At 26.7% G+C, this 25,666-nt stretch overlaps 1 protein-coding gene and 2 long non-coding RNA genes across 3 annotated transcripts in view; 2 read left to right on the forward strand and 1 right to left on the reverse strand.

Annotated features, from left to right (window-relative positions):
• Positions 1 to 3,730: 3,730 nt before the first annotated feature.
• The window catches only part of LOC114120288 (BTB/POZ domain-containing protein 6-B), a 28,206-nt gene continuing 6,270 nt past the window's right edge, over positions 3,731 to 25,666 (reverse strand). The window contains exons 2-5 of the mRNA XM_050199256.1: positions 6,851 to 7,117; positions 6,628 to 6,775; positions 6,352 to 6,568; positions 3,731 to 6,282 (exon numbers count right to left, since the gene is read on the reverse strand). Of these exons, the coding sequence (XP_050055213.1) occupies positions 5,449 to 6,282; positions 6,352 to 6,568; positions 6,628 to 6,775; positions 6,851 to 7,117 (1,466 nt within the window). The 3' untranslated portion in view covers positions 3,731 to 5,448. The remainder of the gene's footprint in view (positions 6,283 to 6,351; positions 6,569 to 6,627; positions 6,776 to 6,850; positions 7,118 to 25,666) is intronic.
• On the forward strand, positions 23,591 to 24,395 carry LOC126549614 (uncharacterized). Its single transcript, XR_007603712.1, has 3 exons — positions 23,591 to 23,689; positions 24,038 to 24,189; positions 24,273 to 24,395. It is a non-coding gene; the product is annotated as an uncharacterized LOC126549614 (long non-coding RNA).
• Positions 24,461 to 25,028, forward strand: LOC126549615 (uncharacterized). The gene is made up of 3 exons (XR_007603713.1): positions 24,461 to 24,558; positions 24,622 to 24,799; positions 24,873 to 25,028. It is a non-coding gene; the product is annotated as an uncharacterized LOC126549615 (long non-coding RNA).

Here is a 25,666-nt window from a genome sequence, read left to right on the forward strand (position 1 = left end):
ATAACACAGTTGAACAGTTCCTATTATTTACTTAGTTTCTTTTGTGTATCTTATAGGTACCTAATAATTTATAACTATTATTCCTCAATAAGATCCAGTTTACCTTTTCACGACCGAAGTTTCAATCAAACAATAGGAATCCAAAATACTTCAAAATACAATACGATTGAATAAAGAAATACGTAGATGCAACGTTGCCGTTTTTATTTATAAAATTAATAGATTCGTGTGGAGCACATGATGCATTCAAACGACAGTTTAGCACATTCCTCGCTGAATGCCATTGTAAGAATGTAAAAATAAAACAATTCAAATGCTATATAATAAAAAAAAGTTGTGCCTATGTATTCTTATAATTTTTGAATCACTATAAGAATAACTTATGAGGAACTTTATACCTATTAAATTTTCAAGTAATTTCGATTCAGCCAAAAAAATTTTATCGATATTTATAAAAAAAAAATAAACAAAAACGAATATTTTAAATGCCTATAAATAGCGAATCCCGGTCGAAAAGTCTATATTAAAAAAAGTTGAACAAAAATTCCAGATTCATTTTTTTGTTGGATAAAAAGTCCAAAAATTCAAAATATAATTAATAATTAATTTCTATAAACGCCACTGGCCTACAGTGGTATTCAGTGGCGGAGGGATATAGGACAATTTGAAGCAATTATAGCTTCATATTATTTAATATAAGTAGGTAATTGTTACATCTCTAAACTATAACTGCCATGATAAATATTATAATCAATAATATAATATAATCTAGTAGCACCGTTACTGATAGTATTGCTATACGCCTATACCTATATAAATATAATAATAATAATTTAATAAATATAAATTAATGTAGAGTGTAGATATTAAATATTATCTATATTTTTTGAACAACTGTGAAATAAGGTATGTGCTCTATCATAATCTTAACCGATATTTTTTTATTTTAGTTTACGTATTTTATTTCCTCGATTATTGATCTATAAATCTTGTAAGAAAAAACAGTTTATTCCTACAAGTATACCTATACTGATTCATTTTGTTATTAATCGAAACTATAAATATATCATATTTTTTCTTATATTATAATAGACAAAAGTACACATTTAAAAAATGTGTACAAAAGCAACAAAAAAACATTGAAATATGCAATTAAAATCTAAAAATGTCAAAACATGCAAAAATATGAATTTAAAAAGTCATTTTTTAAATCAGTATGTCATGAAAATATGATATCTATTATCTATATATCAATATCATACGATCAACCAGATTAAATATACAAATACATACAAATCAGCGTTTTAGATCGATATATAATAATAGTATAATACTGACACTTTTTTCGATTTACGACGCTTTTTCTTTGGATGGCAGTCGGCAGTACGGGCGTAACACGATTGCGGACTTTTTACCTTTTTACCTGAAAAAAACATAACACGATAGCGGACTTTAAATATTTTATCATTGAGCAAACACAAATTTTTAAATAAATTTACCAACATTAATAATACGCATAGTAAAAAAAAAATCTTAGAATATATCACAGTAATTACACGTCAAAAAAAAAAATAGAAATTAATAACATAATTCGTATAGTAAAAAAAAAGAAAAGTATATATATATAATAAAAATCGAGTTCTTATAACTTTTTAGCGCAAAAACGTGGTCCTAATGCCAGCAAATAATCATTTAAAGATATTTCATTATTTTTATATTTTTCCCAAGTGTTAATTATAAATGCAATATTCTCTTCTTGCTCTTTACGAGGCTTGTTAATATTTTGTTGTTTTATACTATATATTTTTAAATAAGTTTCACTTTGAATATCCAATAAAATATGTATAACATGGTGAATAGATGGACGAGAAGTATAAAACTGAGCATTATAGTGGCTATGGAAAGATTCTGGGCCATTGGTCGTTCTTGCCTCTTTTGAAGGTTCAGTTGCTCATAAAATCGGTGGGAAAGCGGCATCAGATAATATATAATTGTTCAGTATATAATCAGTAAATTCAAAATTATCAGTAGGGCTATTTTCAATTAAATAAGTAAAAGCATCTTCTACATCTTCCGAAGGTAAAAATCCAAGTGCAAAAAATTGTTTCAACCAAACACCTAGTTCAGATTTTGAAATATAGTTTTTTAATAAATTACCTACTGTCACTTTGAATTTTCCTGAACCAAGATTGGCCTAAATGAAATCTGCAGGCCATAATTTTGCAGTCTGGGAAAAAATGTCTAACAGCGTTGTGAGCACTTTTTTCAAAATAAAAATAAAAATTTGAATACTTTAATGAATTTTGTATATTTATGTCGAATATTAAACATAAATTAATAACTGTGTGCCACATTTGTAAATAAGTTTCAGTTGATTTTGAAAATAAAAAACAATAAATTACAGGAACATAAAAACCATTTAGTAATATATGTATTGAATACAGTTGTTCAAAATATTTGGGTGTATATGAAAATGTATTATATAAAAGGATTTAAATGTATTTGATTTTGAAAAGTTATTCAAAAAAAAATTTGTTATTACTTATATAATATAAGCATAGGAGTGTTGTAGCAATATGTAACCATAATATTAATACTAGATTTAGGAAAAATTTTAATATAAATATATCTAAATCTTATAAATCTTTAGGTCTTAAAAGCTCATTAAATACTGCTATTATTATTTGTGAAGATTTAAAAATTAATATTAATCTCTTCAAAAGCTATAATCATTTTAAGTATAGCATATTAAAACTACTCTAAGTTACCAATGTATAATTAATATAAGAATATTATATCTTAAACATATAGGTACTATTATTTTCAGTTGTTTATGTTATTATTAATTTATTTATCTCTCCTCCAAGGAAATATTGGAGCTATATACATTTTTTCCCTGTTCTAGGTATCTACCCTACTTATAATTAGGTTAGTGTTAAATATCTATAATTATTATACACTATTTTAAGAGTTCATCACCTTCAATACAAGCACTAGCTTACAGAATGTGAGCAAATTATTATCAATTAATGCATTATATAATACATATTGTGATATTAAATTGTTTGTTTGCAAAAAATAAATACCTACTAAATAACAAATTTTATGCTAAACTAATTGAAAAATCTTGGGGTGCTAATATCAATATATTGCACAAATATGAGACTTAGTGGTGCTTAGTAAATATTTCTACTTATGTGCATCTATGATCCTGTTTTTTGTTGTAATTTATAAAGTATTAATCATAGTATAGAATTTTTGCCATTATCTACCTATTTTTATTATTATTTAATATGTGGTATTACTAATGGTTATATAAATATATTATGATCATTAAATTACAATTTAACATTCTTGTTACAGTATTGTTGTATACATTATACAAGAACGTTTATTTTGATAGGTAAAGAGATTGTGGTAATTAACAATTATGATTGATATAACACACAAAAATAAAAACGTTAAAACTTGTTTAAATTTACTTTTACGAAAGAAGCCATTTCAAAGAGATAATGGTTAATAGAATAGAATTACAGTAACTTACTTGATAATTTAGTAAGCAGGTATGCTCTAAATCTACTATATATATATACAATATATATATTATAGCAAAGCAAATTCCCTAGTTTTTTTTATATGTTAGGTTGTATTTTTTATTTTATGAATTGGATAACATATTGGACATATTAAACAATATAAATGATTATATGAATAAATACACAACTAGAAATATGTTTATAAAATTTGTTTTATTTAAAAATATGAAATACATAAAATAAAAAAACCCCTATCACAGCCTACAAAATAAATATTTATTAAAAGACACAAGAAACGCCTAGACTATAGACCTTAAATTCTAAGTACCCTAAGTATAAGGTCTATGGCTTAGACAAGTAATAATCAAAAAAAACTAATTAGCTGTGGAAATAAAACACTAGTCAAAATGATTGATTGGTGTTTAAGAAAAATATATAAGTACATTTATAATTTGTAACTTAAAATTAAAGTTGATTATTCAAGTGATTCTTTAAGAAAATTGTTTTAATGAAAAATGTTAAAATAAATTGAGAAAATACAATTTTGTTCTAAAATATATTGCACACACACACACACAAAAACAAGAATAACAATTGTTTAAATTTTATGAAAATGTTACATAATGCCATAATAATTTAAACAATCATAATACTATTTTTATATCATTGTTAAAGCTCAAAATACAGTCAATTAATGGTAACCTAGTATAAACTTCTAAGTAAATAAAATCAATTTATAAATAAATTATTAAGTAGTTTATAACCAAAAAAAGAATATAATTGTTTTTTTTTTTTTGTTTGTAATTAATTATTAACTATATTATGAATAAACTATTAGCAATGCACTAACAAAAAAAAAAAAAAAAAATATGAAAAACAATCCATACAGGGATATCCATAAGTACCACTGATTTAATATATATGTAATAAATTTAATCAATGTTAATTACATAATATATTTATTATTAAATAATTATATACACAAGGATATTGAGCGTATTAAGGATGTATTAAAAATAATACAAGATAAGGCAACAACATTATACAAGTGACATTCGATCAAATAGTAACTAGTTTGATCTTAATTCATAATAATATGTTTAACATAACATTTTAAAACTTAGTATAAAAAAAAATAAAAAAAAAATATAGTACTATTGCAAGAAATTTAAAACTTGTAAATTAATACAGTTGGTAAACAATTTAGAAGATATGCCTATTATAATTAATAGTCTTAACAATGTTATAAAATAAAAATAATGTCTAATAAGTCAAGCATGTCTGTTTGTTTTGTCATAAAAATGTATATAAATAATATCAGTTCATAATGATTCTAAGTCAAAATATCCAAACCAAAATAACTTGATTAAAATATTTAAAAGAATCCTTTATACTTTTAATTTAAACAGTATACAAACAAAAAACCAAATTAGTAATAGCTTAGTAATGTTGCCTAAAAAAATGAAATTTATATAAAGCTAGATTTTAATTATACTTATATCTTATCAATATGAATTGAATAATGTTTCGAGCACTGGACTAGTTACGATTACACACATATAGCATAGTTATATAATTATAATTATAAGAAAATGCGGGAAAAAAATATTTTAGTTTGAATATTTTGACAGAATACTGTTCATAATTACCAACAAAGAAAAATATTATAACAGATACATAATAATACATCTAAAAATAAACATAATTTACTTGATAAACATGTGTAATCATACACCACTAATTTAGTTGAATTATAATTGTTGAATATGAGATGTGGTTTAGTGGTTGGAAATAATAGAGATCCAAAATATCATACAGGAGCAATATTTTTTTCACAAAATATTTTCAATTGAGTTTAGTAATTTTATATATTTAGGTATTTAATTCGGATTGGAAATAATTTAAAAATGTATTAATGATTCTCACTAATTGGACCATAAAATATAAGTTCTGGAATCTGTCCCCCTTGAACTCCAGTACCATTAGTACTTTCAGAAGAACATTGGAATTGAAATGTTACACAACCGGCATTTATTTCACTAAGTCCTTCTTGGCCAAAATAACTTAATTCTGCACCATCTAATATAGCTGAAGCAGTATAAAATAATTCGGGATCTACTTGTACAGGATGTGCAAAATAAACATGAAAAGTATTACTTGAACCATCTGAAAAAAATTTTGTATTGTTTTCAGCTAAAATGTGCCCTAGACGTTTGAGTTCAATTTTAACAGTGTAATCAGAAGCCCCAGTTGATGAACCGTACAAACCAAAACCAACGATAAACACACGGCGATCAACACTAAACTGAATACTATCACAACGACCTCGATACCGCCACTGATTGCTACGATAAGCACAGGACTGAAATCGATGGCACGTCTGAGGTTTTAGTCCAATTCGTGGTTTAGTTGGATAAGTCAAGCGAGGTTTGTTAGATGCAGTATAGTGGAGAAACAAATCAACCGTTTCTTCTAATGTTAGCATGCCCATTTGAGCTGGTCCATTGGCGAATTCTTCTAAAGACATTGCAGGTAACCTGAGTAAATACAGAGCAGAATCTAATACTTGTCGTTTATTAGATGGGGTTGGTTCTATTTCACGTCTGCTACATTCAGCTGAGGCCCAATTCATGGCTGCTTCCCATAGTATGGTTTCTTTGCAATTAATGGTTTCACGTCCTAATACACTCTGCAACGTGTCAGCATCTATATCAACAAATCCATCTGAATGTAATGCAATCTCTGCCTATATTACAAAAATATCAAAAGAATATAATATAATAATGAAAAGTTGGTTAGTGAATTTTTTTGTTACTTGTGCATCAATCACTTCCCAACATCTCTGCATCAGTTCTGGCTCCTCGAACAGTCGCGATTGACTGAGGAGCAGACATGCATTTTTTGCAGTTAAACTTGTCTCCAAGTAATTAACGCAAGCTCTGGCTAAATGAGGTACGATATATTTTTTAGCCACATACAATGTAGCTAACACTGTGTCAGGTTCCAATTGGATTTCATCACAATATAAATACCTAGATCAATAATTTTAGAATAATAATATAAGCAAACAAACAAGAAAAGTATAAAAAACCTTAGTAAAGTGAGAAAAGCAGTTGGCTCGACATCTGGCACCTCGATTTCTTCTTTAGTGTCTGCTAGGCCACCATAGAACATAGCATAGAAAACAGAACTTCCAGTGGCTAAAATGTATTTATGTGATGGTATACGTTGGGTGTGTCCTGAAATAATAACATTAACAGACATATTATAAAAGTGTTATGTGGGGACTTCTATTGTATCGACAAGACACCAACCTGGATTGCCGACGACAAAGTATATATCAGCCATGAGGTCGTTATTGAACATGGCAGCATTACGTTCACGTACAGTAGACTTGATGGCTTGCCAGTTCGGATCTAGGGTGATGTTGGAGAGATCGGATAACAGTTGCGAGACAGGAGAACCTACTGGTGATGCGGGCGCACTGGCCGGCTGAGTGACAGGCAGGAAGCTGGAACTCTCTCTCTGGGACACAGTGGAACCAGACTGAGGCATTCCATACGAATTGACGCTCAGCGTATCTGCAACACAGAATATATAACGTACAACTATTGATCAGACAGCGGTCGTTTTGAACGGCCATGGATGAGATTGTAAACGGTTTGTGTCAGTTGCGTAGAAAGTACTATCCAGACCAGCACCACGGTTATTTAATACATGTTCATTGGGTAGGTATAAACATTATAATATTACACTGGCAGTTAGGTACGCACAAACGTAAATGTCGATTATTACCATTCTCACCGTTAATCCACTGGTTGGCTTGAGATATCTCTTGCAGGGTCATGCGCTTGTTCATGGGTTTGGTGTAAGCTAAGCTCACTTTATTGTAAAAATTCGACATCGTACAATCCCCCCAAGGAACGTACAATAATAATATAACGACGAGGATGGGCGGGCGGGCTTGGTCGGTCGGTTCGAACGGGGAGAAACGCGATTCGTAGGTATTCGTGAGTTTTACATAATTAATCGTGTTTTTCGGGGCCCGGTGACCAAAGATACTATTACCGACGACGGTCGTCAGTCCGTCAATCGTTACGACAGTCAATGAACACAGACCGCACCGTCCGCAATTGACATAGGTACGACGGCGTCAAATACAACAACAACACTGGTCGTCGGGCGGCGGCGGTCGACGGACGACGGCCGACGAGGCCACGGGGGAGCGGCGGCGGTCAGTGGGCAATAGGTAACGCTAACCACCGTCGTCGAACGTGCGCGGACGACGGTGTCGGTCGCGTGACGTCACGACGGATCGTCCGCCCGCCGGTGTAGCCGGTCGGCGCGAAACGAGATGACGTCGTCGCGGCTGGCCGTACAGGTCGCGCGCTCGCCCGTTGCACTTCCACCGTTGTGTCGTTATCCTCGTAGCCCAGTTTTGAAATAAGTTTTTTCGCTTTTGGTCTGGCCTGATAGCCGCCGCCCGAGTGTTTCCCAATCCCGCCAGTCGCCGCCAGTCTATTCAAAACCCGTCGTCGGGTGCATTACATTAATTATACTATAAATTATTGCTACATCGTGTTGTTGCGCTCAATTTTATAATTTTATTTTATAAAAACATTATTGTTAGCGCAATACCAAATATACGAATCGGAAAATTTAAATGATGATTCGAATCGGGTTTTATTTTTTTATCAAAGATCACTCGTTATTTCCAAAACTCATACTTTTTAAAAACCAATATTGTCGCTACCTAATTTTTAATCATATCAAACCGATATTTTTTTTACTACTATTCTCTAAGTCTTTACTTTTTAATGACAATTGTAAATTTGTACTTCTTTTTGCAAAGCAAATCATTTTTCATAGTATTTATTCATTTTAGTAGGTATCTACAGTACCTACTTATACCTAATCTAGAACTGTTATAACTTATAAGTATTTAAATTTTAAATGAGTGGAGTAGTGGACTTAAATTTTGAGGGGGTACTATATTTTCAAAAAATATCTATAGCTTTTGAAATAATTAGTGATTTGCGTTAATAATGGATCACCTATAGGCTATAATAGTAGTGTATCATATACCTTTAGAATATTTATACCTACATGAAATAAGAATATAACGTGTGTTCGTGCGTGTAAAAAACAGTCAATGCGCTGTGTCCTCGTTTTTCGACGAGAAACCGAACCACAGAATAAATTTATTCTATATCCACACCGTGCGAAACTTCGTATTATGTAAAAATATTTTATGTCTATTTTAATTTTAGATTCTGAGCGGAGCGATGAATATATTGATTTTACAATAAAATGTGTGTTTTTTGTGTATGAACTTTGAAGATACTTTTTTTAATAGAAAAATACTCCATCTATACAACTTAAATTTCTTATTTGTTCACAAGGTAGAGTTAGAAGATATTTTTAAGTAAAAAAAATGTAAGTATGTATCTACTTTTTTTAATAATTTGGAAAAAAACGGGAATTTTTACGCAAAACCAGTTAAGGTCAAAATCGATTTTATTATTTTTATTGTTTTAACTTAAAAACGAATAACCTCTGACACTTGATGATTTTTTTCAAAAATGTACATGTTATTATATTATTATTTTCTGTACATGGTATAATTTAAAACATATATTAGGTATGAAAGCTTTTTTTTGAGTAATAATTTATAGATATTTTTCAATTTTTCAATTTAAGGGGATTGGTGATGGTGATTGCCTGTCTTTATCTAGCACACGTGCAACATAAGAATTCAGACATGTTTTATGTCCAACGTACCGGTTGATACAGTAAAGCGATAAGAATTCTGAAAACAGATTTGAATTTGTCGTCAAGTCTACTTGAGGGAGGTCAGTCCACATTTTTGATATTATCTATTAAAATCCTAAAATTGTTATATTACAAACGTTTAATTAAAAAATTGTCATATATTAATTGTTAAAAAAGTTATATTTTAATATCAAAAATTTGGACTGGCCGTTCTCAAGTATACTTGACGACAAATTTTTATTGGCTAAACAATGACAGCTGTGTGCCTGCATAGTGCATTTAGCTTTTTCTAATGCTTCTATAAAAGTGTTTATCATATAAGGAAAAGGATTAAAATTTTCCTACGCACTTAATTATTACAAGTGAGTTACAAAAATGTATTTTTTATTGCTTAAAAGTTATGTAATCATACAAACACTAAAATAATTTAAAAGCTTGTTTTGCAAATCGTCGACCTAACTTCAGAGATGTATATAGAAATTTGTCGCACGAGTGCTAATTTCCCCCCCACATACATAAAAAAAATTATTTGACTTTTGTCACATAACGAGCGCGTCGGAGCTTACTTATCGGCGATCATTCGTTATAGTTATCCTTTTTAAAACAAAAGTAAAAAAAATATTAATCAATTTATGTTATTTTTTATTTTCATTAACAGAAGATGGGTATACCGTATTATGTAAAAATCTGATGCCGTCCCTATAAAAATGCCGCCAGAGCCGATCGGGACCTCTAGCCCCCCTCTAAATACGTTACTGCCTAACTCGCTATTGTCCTAATTCCAAAATGACAACTTTTCAGGAGAGATATAAAACGTTTCATTAATTTAAAAAAACTTTGTTAAAATCTAATTTCTTCAGAACTTAAACAGCTGATTTCATGGAAAAATAAGTATCCGATTGGAATAATAATGATTTTATATACAATTGAATTTTCATCGTATGCATGTAAAACTATTTTTCATGCAGTTAGACAGTTTATATTGTTTTTACCATGGTGAGTTTTTTTTCTGAATTCAAAAAAAATATATATTATATTAAACAATAAATTTAAGTAACAGTTTGTGTATAATTGTATGTAAGTTCTCGTAATTCGTTTACAATGTGTCAATGTTTAAGTAAAAAAAAATATAAACTAAATAAGAAAGCTTAACAAAGTTATCCACATATCTATGTATAAACTATAAAGCTATTAATTATACGTATATATATATAAGTTACACCTAAGTATTTAAAGCTTTAATGATTGGAGAGGTACGCGGATACTCCGTGAAATGTTGGTTTATACTCTACTATTCCGCTTACCTATCTTTTAAATACTTATAACTTATAAATTATTTGTCAGCATTTCGATTTTTATGTATTGAATTATTCCAAAAAACATTGTGCTTCTGAATATTAAATTAAAAATGTATGTTATCATTTAAAAAAGTAAAAATTAAAAATTATAACGATCAAAAAATTGTTCTATTTTGACTGGAAATGTTGTATCAAAATTTTCAAAAACGTTTGTAGATTTTGAAATAATAAGTGTTGTTTGATAAAAGAATCACCCAATATATATATATATTAATTTATACTTATTATGAAAATAAAAGTTGACAGTAAAAAAAGTATAATCTTAAAACATGATGGCTTATGGTTATTATACAATGTGACGATTGATAATGTCCCCACTGCCTAGATATCATAATATTTTTATTTACCAGCGTGTTTACTATATCATAGATTATTAACGCTAGGGTCGTAGGGTTATTTGTAGTGTTATTAATCTATGAATATATTTATACATACCACGTACGATATACACTATAGGTTCAGTTTATTTACTTTGTATATATATAGGTATGTGTAATGAAAAAAATCTATTAACGACCTAATATTTATCTATCTATTAGAAAAATGATTCTAAAGATTCAAAACATAATTTAATTAATTTTTTTCTCAATATTTAATACACTTTATATTATAGATAATAGTTACTCTTAAAAATTTAAACTGGCTAGTATAATAATTATTCAAATTCGGACTTGGGCACCTATACGGGATATACGAAAACGTTGCGATTTTTGCTTGACTATTATTATTATTTAACGTATATAAAATGAGACATATTATGTGCTTTAGCCTGTATACATATTGTTAATTAATTAATACATGTGCTAAAGAATAATGGATAATTGACTAGAAATATAGTATAATTTTTCTTATATATATAATTATATAAATGGTGAATTGCATAAGCTACCTATTACCTTTTTATTAATAATTTTGATGATAATTGGTACAATAAATAGAATTGATTATTTTAATTTTACATATAATATTTTATAGGAAAGATTAACACTGATGTAAAATTGTAATTGTAAAATTTAATAAAATCTATATTCGTTCTGTCTATTAAGAACATTGTTGTAAATATGTATAAATGAACCTAGCTATAGATAAATTATGCAACTATATAATATTATAATAAACATACGCTAAACGCTTTATAGTTACGGCTATGCCACTTTGAAGTATTGGTGTAGGACGTATCAAAATAATAAATCCATAATGTTAATCAGTAGGTAAATAAAATATTTATTAATTGCAGTTTAAAATTTGATTATAGTCTTATAATTTTTAATTCATAAGACAATGTTAGTTTTCATAATAAATATATCAAATAGAAAAAATTTGTAATTTATGTTAACTATATGCAAGTATAATACTCGAAGTCGTATTATAATTTTAGGGTAGTTATATTTAATATTTGCGTAATAGGTATGCCAGCTTTATTATTATGTGACATAAGTATTTTTTTAATGAAAAATTTTATTTTTGAACTACAATAATCGTCTCCAAACGGCATACAATATAATTCCATGTGATTTTTCTAAAAAAACGCAACAACAACGTTCAATACCAAATATTATTGTAGTAGTATGTATATTGTATGGTATATTAATATAATATATTATATAATATAGTTAATAGTTATAGTGTCAATGCGCTTTACTAGTTATTTGTTTTTAGCTTTTAGTCATAACTCATAACTCTTCGATATTTCATACGTCCAATATTTTGAGTATTTAAACATTTTTTATATTCGTGTAATTTATTGCCTGTCAATGTTTCTGAATTCGTCATTATGAATTTAAACAATATACATATAATATATATATTGTATGTATGTGTGTGTGTGCGTGTGTGTGTGTTTGTTCGTTAAATGACAGTTGTGAATAGTTTTATGAACGGTGATGAAGACATTTCAGTATACATATACAGGTATAGTGAATAGGACATTTTATACGCATACTTGAAAGTGTTAGACTAAATTACACAATTGGTTGAAGGATATAGAAAAAGAACAATAATGTATCAGTTTTCAAAATAAATAAATAAGAAAGCAAATTTTTATTGGACAGTGTTACTTGTGTGTGTGGCAAACAATTACGCTATTTGAATACATAATTATATATTCTATGGTTAAATGATTTAAATAAATGTTTGTTGATACGTAGGTAGTTTTTTTAATTCAGTGTTTCCCAACCTGGGAGGTGCGCCCTCCCAGGGGGGCGTATACACATTGCTGGGAAGGCATAAGCTGTTATCACGAAGTAAAATTGTATTTATTTAATTATTCATTTTATATATTCAATATTTTCAATTTATATGAGGGGGAGCGAGACTTTTGAAAAAGTTTGGCTTTTACGCCAAAGGGGGCGAAGAATAGAAGAGATTGGGAACTACTGTTTTAGTTTAAATGCTGTTCGTAATTCGTATAGTAGTTATATATGCAGATATTTAGTAACGGTATGGTGTGTATTTAATTAAAAATATATTTTTTTTAAATCATGAATGGTTCAATCAACTTAAATGTTTTTTTTTATAAATATTTCTGTTTGTGAGTTAAAGTAAAACGTTTCATTTAAAATTATGAGAAATTAATTTTAAAACATTATTTAATAAACAGTTAAAACTGTAATGCTGTTAAAATTTTAAATAGGTAAGTGAAATTGATTTGAAAGAAACTATTAGCTATTAGTTTTGGGTGACGATTTCTAGTATTAACTTTCAACAAACAATAAAAATATCAAATTATATTTTTTAAAATAGATTATATAAATTAATTGATATTTATTGGTATTTTACTTCAATATAGTAATACATTAAATTAATATTACGAGATACCAATATTTATATATTTATTTATAATATTATAAATTATTGATTGAAAATTATTACTTAAAGCTATCAAATTTCAGAATATTAGAATTAGTAGAATTAGTAGAAAATAAAGTTGAATATATGTTTAAACTTTGAATATAGTTAAGCAAAAGTATAGTATTTTAAGCCTCAAATTTAATCAAATTATTTATTTAATATATTATGTAGAAATCAAAAATTATTGATTTTATATCCTAAGTTTAAATATGTTAACCCAATAAATCGATGGCGTATAATAAAACGACTCCCACATTTTATCACTGAGAGCCCCTCATCATTGCTTGTAAATTATGTAATGTATCAACATTCAACATATTATTATACTATACTATATTGGCATATGGTAGGTATCATTTTACATCGTAACGCAACAAATTGATTTTTAGAATCAAAACTTCAGAGTTTGGTATTATATTTCCGATAGAGTTTATGTATATTTTTTTTAACCGTATGATGTATAAGTTATGATATTCACATTATAGGTACATATTTCATTTTTAATTATAATAATATATCATTTGTGGTGTTAATATTAAACTTAAAAAAATAAAGAATATTTATTGTAGTGCAATAACGTATGTATTCATATTATATTAATTTATTTGTTTAAAAAAAAAAACGTATTTTTTTGGTAATAAAGTGGATCTATTTTGTACTTTAAGGATTCACATTTTTAAAATAAAAAAGAGAAAAAGTAAAATTTTCACATAAAACCAGTTTTTCCTAAATCGATTTTGTTATTTTTATAGTTTTAATTCAAAAACAAATAAATTTAGATACTTAAATTAGTTAAATTTTTCAATAAATGTTTATATACCATTTTCTATACCTGATAAAATTTTTAAACTAAAAAAATGAAATTTGTTACAACCATGAAAATTAGCAAATTATTTTGTAGTTAAAAATGTATCAAGTTTTTAATGTCCATACCTACGGCTTAAAGATTTAGTACAATAGCTGGTTCCTCATAAGCTTTTTGATGGGACTACATTGAACAAAAATGTTTATCGTAAAGCTCCAGTGCTCCACATACATTTGTTTTTGTATGATTGAATTTCAAATGTTGAAGATGACGTATGACGTAGAATAACGACTTCTCATCAAGCAATTTTAGTTTTCTTGTTGCATTAAAAAAATTATTTGTCATAGAATAACTTGTAACTTTTCACTGATACTAAAATAATCATTTATACTTTATCAATTTTTTGAAATTTTTTTTAAAGAGTTGATAGCAATGTTGAAGTCAGGTAAGAAGGATTTATAATGTAATATAAGATCCCCCATAATTTCTTTTTACCTACATATACAATTTTAAAAATGTTAATAATACATAAGCATGATTTTTTCATACGTGTTTAATGCTGAAACTTTCGCTTAATTTGTTGAAATCTCTAAAATTTGTTTTTTAGTTAAGTTGTACATTTTTAGAAACATTTACAAATGTACAATTATTTATACCTTGAAAATGTATAAACTATGTAAACGTTCTTTTTTATTGATATATTTGAAATTAAAGAAAAATTAAAAAAATGTATTGAAAAAAGAATTTTTATATGACAGTGTAAAAATTTTCTAAACTTAAGTGATATAATAAAAACTATTGTTATACGTTGAGTGCGAAAGTGGTTGATTTTGACATTTAGGTGCCGGACGAGAACTATGAAATGTCATTAAGGTCTTTGTAGGTCAAAAATTACATTGTTAATTTGATACTGAGATTATGTGTGACAACATGTAGGTGGGCAGTGGGCACTATACATTATATTTTTTCTCGATGGGTGATAATTGAGTTAATTTTTATTTGTTTGACATTTTATTATTATGAGGAGCTAGGTGTAATAATTTATAAATATTAGATACATATATGAATATGATTGTATATATAATATATTTAAAATAATTAACACTCGACACCTTTTGTAAGTACAGACACTTCATAAGTTATAACTACGGAGTTAAACGATATATTGACAGATGGTAAGGTATTTTCATTACTACATATGTCGTGTTTATTTTTAAAATATGCTAAAATATATTAACAGTATGCGGTTTTCTGTATTATATATTATAAGTATTTAAAACTAATTTTTTTACTAGGTATTTCTTTTTATAGGCTCAATGTTTATTCGCAATCAATTCACAGAAGGTCAATTAATTTATTGTACATGTAGATACCTACTACCTATTTATAATTATAATTTTTTATTGTAATTATTACGAATAAGTGTTACCACTTACCTTCGGTAATTATTAATAATATACCATTAAGCATTATTTATAGCAATATTCAACTATACAATATAACACATTAAGTACAAATATACGTAGAAGATGAGTCATTTTCAATAAAATTACTATTGGTATACCTACCTATATCAATTTCTCATCCCGCTTAAATTAAATATATTTTGATTATATTTTTTTTATTCATTTAATAAATTATTAGCCGAAGTTTGTGGATGAAGATCGATAAAAACGACAAAGAAGATGAGGATATAATTTAGTGTAGGTATTATAGTCAATAACTATTAAGTCTAGTAACTATACTGTATTGATTATTGGTATATAAAAATCATAAAACAAAATTTATAAATATATCATACTATATACGTATTTTTATCATTGATTTTATCATACTTTATACATTTTTTTTATCATCGTTGTATTTTACCCATCCTGGTGAAACGACTATGGTTAATGTCAGTTATTTAATTTTACTGAAAATAAACTAATTTCTTGAAATTTTCATTAATAAAGAACATTAGGCAATAGGTAGGTACCTAATTTTATTTAATTATTTATCCAAATAGAGCATGAAATATATGCGCATAAAATGTACATGTTCGGAACATTAGGACCACTGATCATTATTAAAAAGAAAACTTAATTATAATATAATATTATCATAATGCTTATGGACGAATAAGCGTGTTGTGATTTATTGCGTAGGTACTAGTCACCATAATAATTATTTGGTGGTACGTTCGTTTTGCCGCGACTTAACAATGCAAATATCTAATATAATAATATATATAATGTATATTATCAAAAGAAACTACAAATAAATTCGATCTTCACAATGTTTGTCTTATATATAATATTATATAATTTCACATCACGTATATTCGTATATAAACAGTCATCGAAGACAAACACGCACGTCAACGGCTATAGTTGATATGGTATATTATGTTGTAATAAATTATACATCAGGTATATCGCTCATGGGTTGACTTGAAAATGTACACATTTTTCGGGATTCTGGAATGATTTTACGTGAACATTTTTTAAAGGTATTTTGTTTTCTAAAACCAACATTTTTTTTCAAGTGTAATTTTGAGTATATTTTATTCGATTTAAATTTATTTAATTTTTTTTTCAAATTTAGAAATTTCGGTTTATAGATTAAAATATATGGAATAAATTGAGTACATAGTAATTCCGTAGGTACTAGATCGTATTTGTATAAATTTTTGGAAAATACTTTGTTTTTAAAATGTTAGTTAACCTCTTATGAATAATGAATATTATTAATAATACAATAACTACTTCTAGCATTATACTACTACTACTACTATTACTACTACTACTGCTAATAATAATAATAATAATAAATGTATAATATTATGTAGTTTTACTGTGACCTAATTACTGCGATTTATTAGTGTAGAGTGATGTTTATTAAATATTTATAAATGGTCTGTATGTAAATTTTCCTGGATTTATAATTACTTATGCAGTGTTACGTTGATTTTCTAGTGAATATGACGTAGTATTATAATATTATATTATAACTGTAATTATTGAGTGAACTGTAGATGGAGAATTTTATTTATTTTTTTGAGTGTTTTATGATAAAAAAATTTTTTATTTTAATAGTTTACCTAGGTGATTTGTATTATGTAACATACTTCAACGCAGTAGTATTATTATTGTTATTATGTATTATTATTATTTATCAGTTTCTTGGTTTGAGAGACAATTATTTTATTACGCCTTATTTTTTTCGTCATAGTGCCAATATTTCGAGTTAGGCCGATTGTTTGCGAAATATGTTGATTATAGAGCGTTGTTATTATACAATTATTATGAGGATATTATAATATCGTTGGTCGAGTCGAGCATTTTGGAGGAAGCGTATCGGATTGTAACACAATGAGCGGAAGACAATTTTTAAATGATTATGACGCGTATCAATCTATAGCTGTATGGTGATTGCGGAATGTTTTCCGTGTCCGAAATTGCATAACAATGATACAGTTTCCTATCAAAAACAGTCGGGTTGCGATTTACTGAAATAACCATATCGTATAATGTGTCAGGTTTTAATTTACAAATCTGCAAACGCTATCCCAGATTAAATAACATACCCCAATTTTCAGGTACACACGCGTATTAGGTGCCTATATTTCATCATGTATTTATAATAAAATTTCAATATGAGTCGTTTTGATATGAGCATATACATTATACACGGCAATACTGCATTGACGTATAATATATAGGTAATACGTATTAAATAAATCATTTTTATTAATCAAAAATTTGGACCCATTTCGTTTTCTTCCAAATATTTAATACATCATAATATTATTATTTTACCTTACCGTCAACGACGGGTACCTACTCATATCCTCTTATATATCGAGCTCCACAAAAATGTCCTATCTGCACGCGCGTAAATAAACATTGACCTACAGCTTCATACTGTGTTTATTTATCCCAGAATTTCACATAGGCGCATGTACGCACGTAGTATAACTATAGCATACGAAATACGCGTTGTTGGAAATAATATTTGTTCATATTTTTTTATGTACCATACTCAAATACCTATATCGACTTTCAATCACTGCTGTCAAGCTAAAAAGAAATCACTAGTGTTGAAAATTATTATATACATTATGTGTTCTGTAGCTGAAGTAGGATTGTAGTATATTAATACTATGCTGTAATGTTACTTTAGTAATATTATTTAACAGTAATAGCAAGTAAAGTATAATAAAATAATATGTTATTGTAAATAATCAATGCGAAAGTTATACTTCTTATTAATGAGTAAAATGTCCATGGTTAAATAAAAAGCACAATTTATATTTTCTATTTGCGTGTTACAAGAGTTTTTAATTTTTAACATAATTAACACAGCTTAATTTTAATAGTTTTTAAAAGAATTATAATTTATTATATTAGTTTATTGCGTTCTATATTAAGGCTTTAACTATAATTTTTTTTTTTATATTTAATAAGTTAATACTAATAATTGTTTTCAATAAATTAATAACGTCGTGGCACATATACATACAATGAGATAATTATAAATACGAATCCAAAATTATATTTCTAACTTAATTTTAACGAATAATTTAGTACTTGTTAGTTATAAACAGTAATAATAAACAAATTAATCATGATTAATATTATTATCATTATTATGATATTAACACCTAGAAATTCTGATAAGTAGAATTTTGATTATATATTTTCATAAATTGATAACAAGTAATAATTGTTTTCTATTAAAATGTAAGTTATTATAAAATAGTTATTATAAATTTATCCTCAAAATTGTATAAATATAATCATTAATGTGGATTAATAATTTCATTATTCAGTATTGAAATCTTTCAAATAATATTAGAAGCTTTAAGCTTTAAGTAATATGCTTGACTCATTACTCATACTCTCTTGTAAACTCCGAATTCAATTAATTATTATTATGGAAGTAAATAATTGAAAAAATTTGATAAAATGCCAAATAAAATGAGTTTATTATAAACAGTTTAAGCTTGGAGTTAACTTAATAAGGCATACCAACAAAAATTTATTAATATTATACCTAATTATAAGGAATTTAGACGTGTGATTATAACATACATTTTAATATAACTTTAAAATCAAGTAATATAATTTAAAAAAAACTTGTTTGATATAGCCAATAGTATAACTATGTTTAGTAGTATAAATTTGAATAAATTTGATGATTTTGTCCGCCTAAGATAATTATTACAATTTACTATCAATATTATATTATTTTGTAATAAGATCTGCACTTGTTTACTATCTACATAGTACATAATGTAAAACCTTCGATAACTAAGATAAATTATATGGGAAATCTAAATTCTTAAACGGGGCGTACACAATGCTAGAAAAAAAAAACAAAACTATAATGGGTTATATTATTAATATTAGATAATTTGTTATTGGTGTTTGCATTGCAATTTATTTTATACATGACATATTATAATATAGTATAACATAATAATTATCATCGAGTATTTAGTAGTAGATGACGTCAGCATCACAGAAATTATACTATTTAATATTTACACGCCATCTACATTTTTTTAAATATTTTTTTTTTTTGCCAGTTGTTTTATTATTATAGAGACATAAATCCCAGGTTGATGTTTGCGAACGCGTATTACTACTACTTACCGGCAATGAGTGGGTAAGTATTAGGTACGAGTACGTAAATTACGTAATGTTTGCAATTGCAGCATTCAATTTGGGTACAATACATATATTATATGTATATAAATAATATATTGTATACATAATACATTATTGGTATATTACCCATAAAATTATTGCTTCACATTTAATATCTCTGTATATACACTTGTAATGTAGCTACAATGTATTATTTTTTTTTTTTTTAGACATTTGTTCTGAAAGAAAGGAGTTATCCTCTGCAAAACGGTATAATGCGCTCGCGCGCGTTGGCCGATTCGACCACGAAAACGTAGGAACAGGTTTTATATATAATAATATTATAGTATTATATTATGTATCGTGCACGGATAAACGGCATAACCTAATTACGGCATCGATTAGACAAGCGTATGGCCACCGATCAGCGTTTTTCTCCTCTGACAACCGCGACTCTATGGTGTCAGTTTTGCACGTCTACGCGTATTTTACGTGGTCTGCGGGTATATTTAATATCAGTATAATAATATTATACGATAAGTAACAGGCAAGGAGTGTGAGAGGTTGAAGTCTCTGCGATTTCAGCTAAACAAAAAAATTAGTAAACATGTACGTTATACATTTGTTGTTTGAAAAAATTGCGAAATTTCCCAACGATTTTCAGTGAATTTATTTATATTTCACGGCAATATCAGTTATTATGACGTATTGAAGAGTTAATACGCGCTAAAAGTTTGCAATATATGAGCTAATAATATTGGTATAATAAGTATATTATCGTGTCTGTGGTACTTATGTGTTATAACGTCATACCGCGTTGAAAAAAAAAATGAAATCGAAATCATCGAATTTCTAGACTGTGGACGGTATAGACACATAATATATAATACCAGACGAGACTCTTGGATGTTTTTAAGTGAATACATTAAACTCATGTTTTCATCACCGGTCAGTTATTGACCAATACGCTTGGCGTCCATTTTTATTATACTTTGTCCTTGCAAATAGGTACCTAAACTAATGGCGACGAGTGGATTTTTTTAGTGGAATTTTATATTAAGTGGATGTAGAACCTACAAGTGGGTTATCCGTTTTACACAAATGTACAGCGTAGACTATTTGAGTTCAGGAGAACTAACCTTGTGCTATTGGCTTTTATTTACCTACTTTAGTCTTCGGTGAATTTACCTATTATCAGAGTTAGAGTTAAGAATATTATCTATAGAGCACTTCATAGCTTTTTATTTTTAAAGCGAGTTAAGTCTCACTTTAAAATATAATTATAAATAAAAGCATATGAGATGTCTTCGATAATATTCTTACCTTTAAATTTAATTATAGTCAATTTATTTTAAATTTAATAACGCCCACAACATAAATTCTGTACTTATATTTACATTGTACAGATAAAACGGGTATTTTCTTAAGTCTAAAAAACCGGTGATTGGTATTTGTTTGATACTTAGGTATACTTGAATTTGTATTTTGAATGTGAATTATATGTTTTTCCCTAATATATAAATTGATACATATACGTTTTTATATGATTAAAACATATGTATAATATGGTTGTGGATTGTGGATAGATGTCTTATATTTTAATTTTGAAAAGTATTCATTATTTTTTATTGATTTAATTTTTAAATGTTTTTACGATTATAATTATTCATGTTCATATATAGTAAAATTTAAACAAATAAAAAATAAAAATAATGTTAGCAATGTTACAATAATAATCATGAATGAATATGAAACATCGTCTACAAGTTAAAACTGGTTATTATGAAATCAATAAATTGATTGAAGTATGTTATTTATTTGTATAACTTGTATACCGTATTGCGAATATTGTCAACTAATTAATAATTTATACTATAAAATTAAACAAACAAGATTTATTGAATGAATTGATCAAAATGCATCCATTGCATGACCTTCGTATATCAATGATAATAGCGGTAACACCTACTTTTGCTCTCATTCTGTGAGTTCACGATAGTTGTCTTAACAATAATTGATTTAATAATTAGGTAGGTAGGTACCTACCTATTCATATAATATTCTAATATAGTGTTTAGGGTTATATAAGTTTCGCTTTTCAAGAAATCATAGTGAATTCGGGAAAAATGTTGCACTAAAAAACAAATTTGATTGTTAAAAAAAATGCGTATTATGATTTACGTATATACTTATATTATGTTAAAACACTATAATTAAGAATTATATTATAAACTATAATGTTTAAAAATCAGTCATAATGATCACAAATTAGTTTTAATTAGTCAACTCAAATTATAATAAAATAATATGGATATTCAATTCATAAATAACAATCTTTATATTATGAACAATAATAAAAAAACAACAATTTGGCTAAATACGGCTTAACACGTTAATGCGTTAAGTATATTTATTACTATACATATTCTATACTATACTATAATTGTCATCGAAAAATCGATGAATATATTTTCCAACACCTACTGCGTGCTTATGATTAACATGACACGTTCTTGATTAATATTTTCACTTAGTTTCTATAGGTTCACTAGGAAAGGTTAGTTCAGAGTACATTTACAATTTACAGTATGATTCGCCAAGCAAGATAGACTTCTCTTTTCTTATTTAATCGATCACGTACTTATTAAAAATCTAATTTTTTGAATTTTTAAATATATTTTAATACTATATTTTGAAAAATTCTTGAGATAATACTTAGAGTGTATTATAGACAAGAGTTGCACTATAATATATTTTATAAACAGAAAAGTGCCTACAGAAGAAACCATAAAAAAAACAAGAATACCAATAGATTAGGCTTTACTCCTTTATAATTCTAAAAATGAATATAATGTCAAAATCAAAATATACTAGCTCAAACAATTTATCTTATTTTACAGTTAAAATCTCCCATTTACAAAATGTAATAAACAAAATTTATATAAATAATATAAATATTTTTATTGATTTATAATTTTATAATTTAACTCTACTTAAACAATTTGAATTTCTCCGTAAAAGATTATTGACACCAAATGTAGATATTTATTATGGCTCAAGGTAGACATATGCATTCCATTTGTTGTGTAATGTGTAATTAATTGTATGAAGTTCGAAATTCATATCTTTTACATCATCTCAACTTTAACTATACAATGATTTGTTGTATAGTTTTATTTTGTTGAATTTCAAATTATTAGATACCACATATTTATTTTTAAATAACTAATTTATTGAATGAATTATAATTAAAAATGACAGTTAAATATTTAATGCATATACTCTATACAGTAGAGTACTATAATTATTCTATAGATTCTATAGAATAATTATTTTTTAAACTTTGATACATTTTTGAAAATTGCGCTAATTTATTATAATGTTAAATGATTATTCATATTTATTCACATTGAGTTTGATATGTCGAGTATGTATGGACTATTCAAAGAAAATAAATAACATTATGTATGCGAGAATATCTATATAAACCTATTACCTAGGTAGCTACTTTTAAATGTTTATTATAGTAAAATAGTTTAGACGTTTTACTCATCACTATAGCGAGTGGTGTTATTTGCGGATTTGTAGTTGTTCAAGTCTGAAAAGAGAAACTATTTATTTTAACTAACTGAAATTAATTTAAAGTTCAAAGTTACTTTTCAATTTTTATTTACTTCTATAATTAAAGCTAAAATTTAAAATGTAATACCTAATTGACCAACAAATAAACGTTAGGTAAGAAGTAACCAATCTATATTTATGTTTGAAAACCCTATGTCACAAAGGGATATAATATAGTTTGTAATAGTAGTCATAATATTATAAATTTATTTAAAATATCAGAACCATGTAGCGAAGAAGAAAATTTATCGATCCTAGGATTTCTTCAATCAGCACTGGATGATTAACAAGGCGATTTTTTTCTTTTAGAGCTACCTATTTATTAAAAATCAAACTTATTTAAAATAAGTAAAAACTTAATTTAAAGTTGCATCGTTCTTTTGAAGAGTTAATATTAATTCAGTTTTTAAGTTTGTCAAAGCTCTATTTTTATTGTTGTCTTTATTTCTTTGTTTATTATAGTTAAGTTGTTCAGGCGATAGAGGTGCTTAGATGATTGTGGGTTGCTTTAATGATGTTTACTTGGAATATGATAGCTGGTGTCCCTGGTGACAATGAACTGAATATTATTATACTTAGTGATTGGAGAATAACCTGTACAAATATCCAAGTGGGTCAGTGGTTGTATATATTTTAGTTTCTACTGTAATACACGTATCAGTCAAAGCAATATAATATGATCTGTGTATATTTTCAGTGTTTTTATTCATAAATCATAAAATATTAAGTTCATAACCAACCAAGTTTACAATAATAATCACACAATACATTATAATATGCGTAAAAATGAGAATTTAATTTTGTGATTTTATATTGAACAACTGTAATACTATCAATACCTAACAATTCTGTGATCAAATACCGGATATAGTTATACTATACGAGTACGAACGCTACAAACACGAAAATGTTGGATCTTATTTTTGAACTTATTTTCAAGTACATACTTCCATTATCACATCAACAAATGACTCAATATGTAGGTAATAATAATTTATTGTACGTATATTGAAATTATACGTCATTCGTTCTATTGCAACCAACAGACGAGCTAAATTATATAAGGAGTATACCTACCTATATTATTATGTGTTATTTATGGTATACAGAATGATTTCAACGTCAATGATGATATTATAATAATAATACACACAATTTAAATTTAACGTATAACACAATTTTACCTCTGATATTTGAATGACGATTAGTATTTGACTTAGCGAGGTAATCCATTATTTGCCTTTGGTAAATACGCGTCTTGATTGATATTACAATATAATATTCTATCCATATTTAGGAATTGTTCAATCACGCAAAACTATAATACAGAATACTCTAGATTCATTAAAAGAGTTTTTTTTATGTCTTATTAAACAAGGGATTCACTAGTTATCGAAATATATCTATTTAAATATATGATTTGTACTTGGACAACCGAGATTGCCGAGACATCTCCCGAATACGAATCGAGCATTTATTTTCAACGATGTTGAGATATTTAAATATAGAATAACCCTGCACATTATCCAAGCAACTGGGATTTTGCAAGAAAGTCTATTATATTTAACTAAAGATTTTGTGCTGTTCACTAAACTGAAATAAATATAATCTTCGTATAGGCCATGCATACAAATTGAAATTCAAAAATTAAAGATATGAGTTTGTGTTACCAAAATTCAATTTTTCAATATAATACATTTTGATTTTATTTCTGGATAAAAATTATAACATAGTATTTATTTTTTATGTATATTTAAATTTAATGAATAAATAGTAAGAATAATGGTGTAAATTCAAGATTTCTAGCGGATTCTTTACTCTAGAAAAAATGCTATACCTTCTCTGTAAATCAGTTAATTATTGCTCATAAAAGTATATATTTGTAAAAAAGTGCATCATTTTGAATACTATTATCATAACATTATAATATATTTTTCGATGGTGATAATGATTATGATAATGAGAAATCGCCTCACGTTTTAATAATATAATATATAAAGATAAAGATAATAAAAAGTTGTTACTATGGTTACCGAAAAAAAAAATAATAATAATAGTCTACGTAACAGGCAAACTTTATGCTTATAATAT

This window comes from Aphis gossypii, chromosome 2 (genome assembly GCF_020184175.1).
Source record: "Aphis gossypii isolate Hap1 chromosome 2, ASM2018417v2, whole genome shotgun sequence".
NCBI lineage: Eukaryota > Metazoa > Arthropoda > Insecta > Hemiptera > Aphididae > Aphis > Aphis gossypii.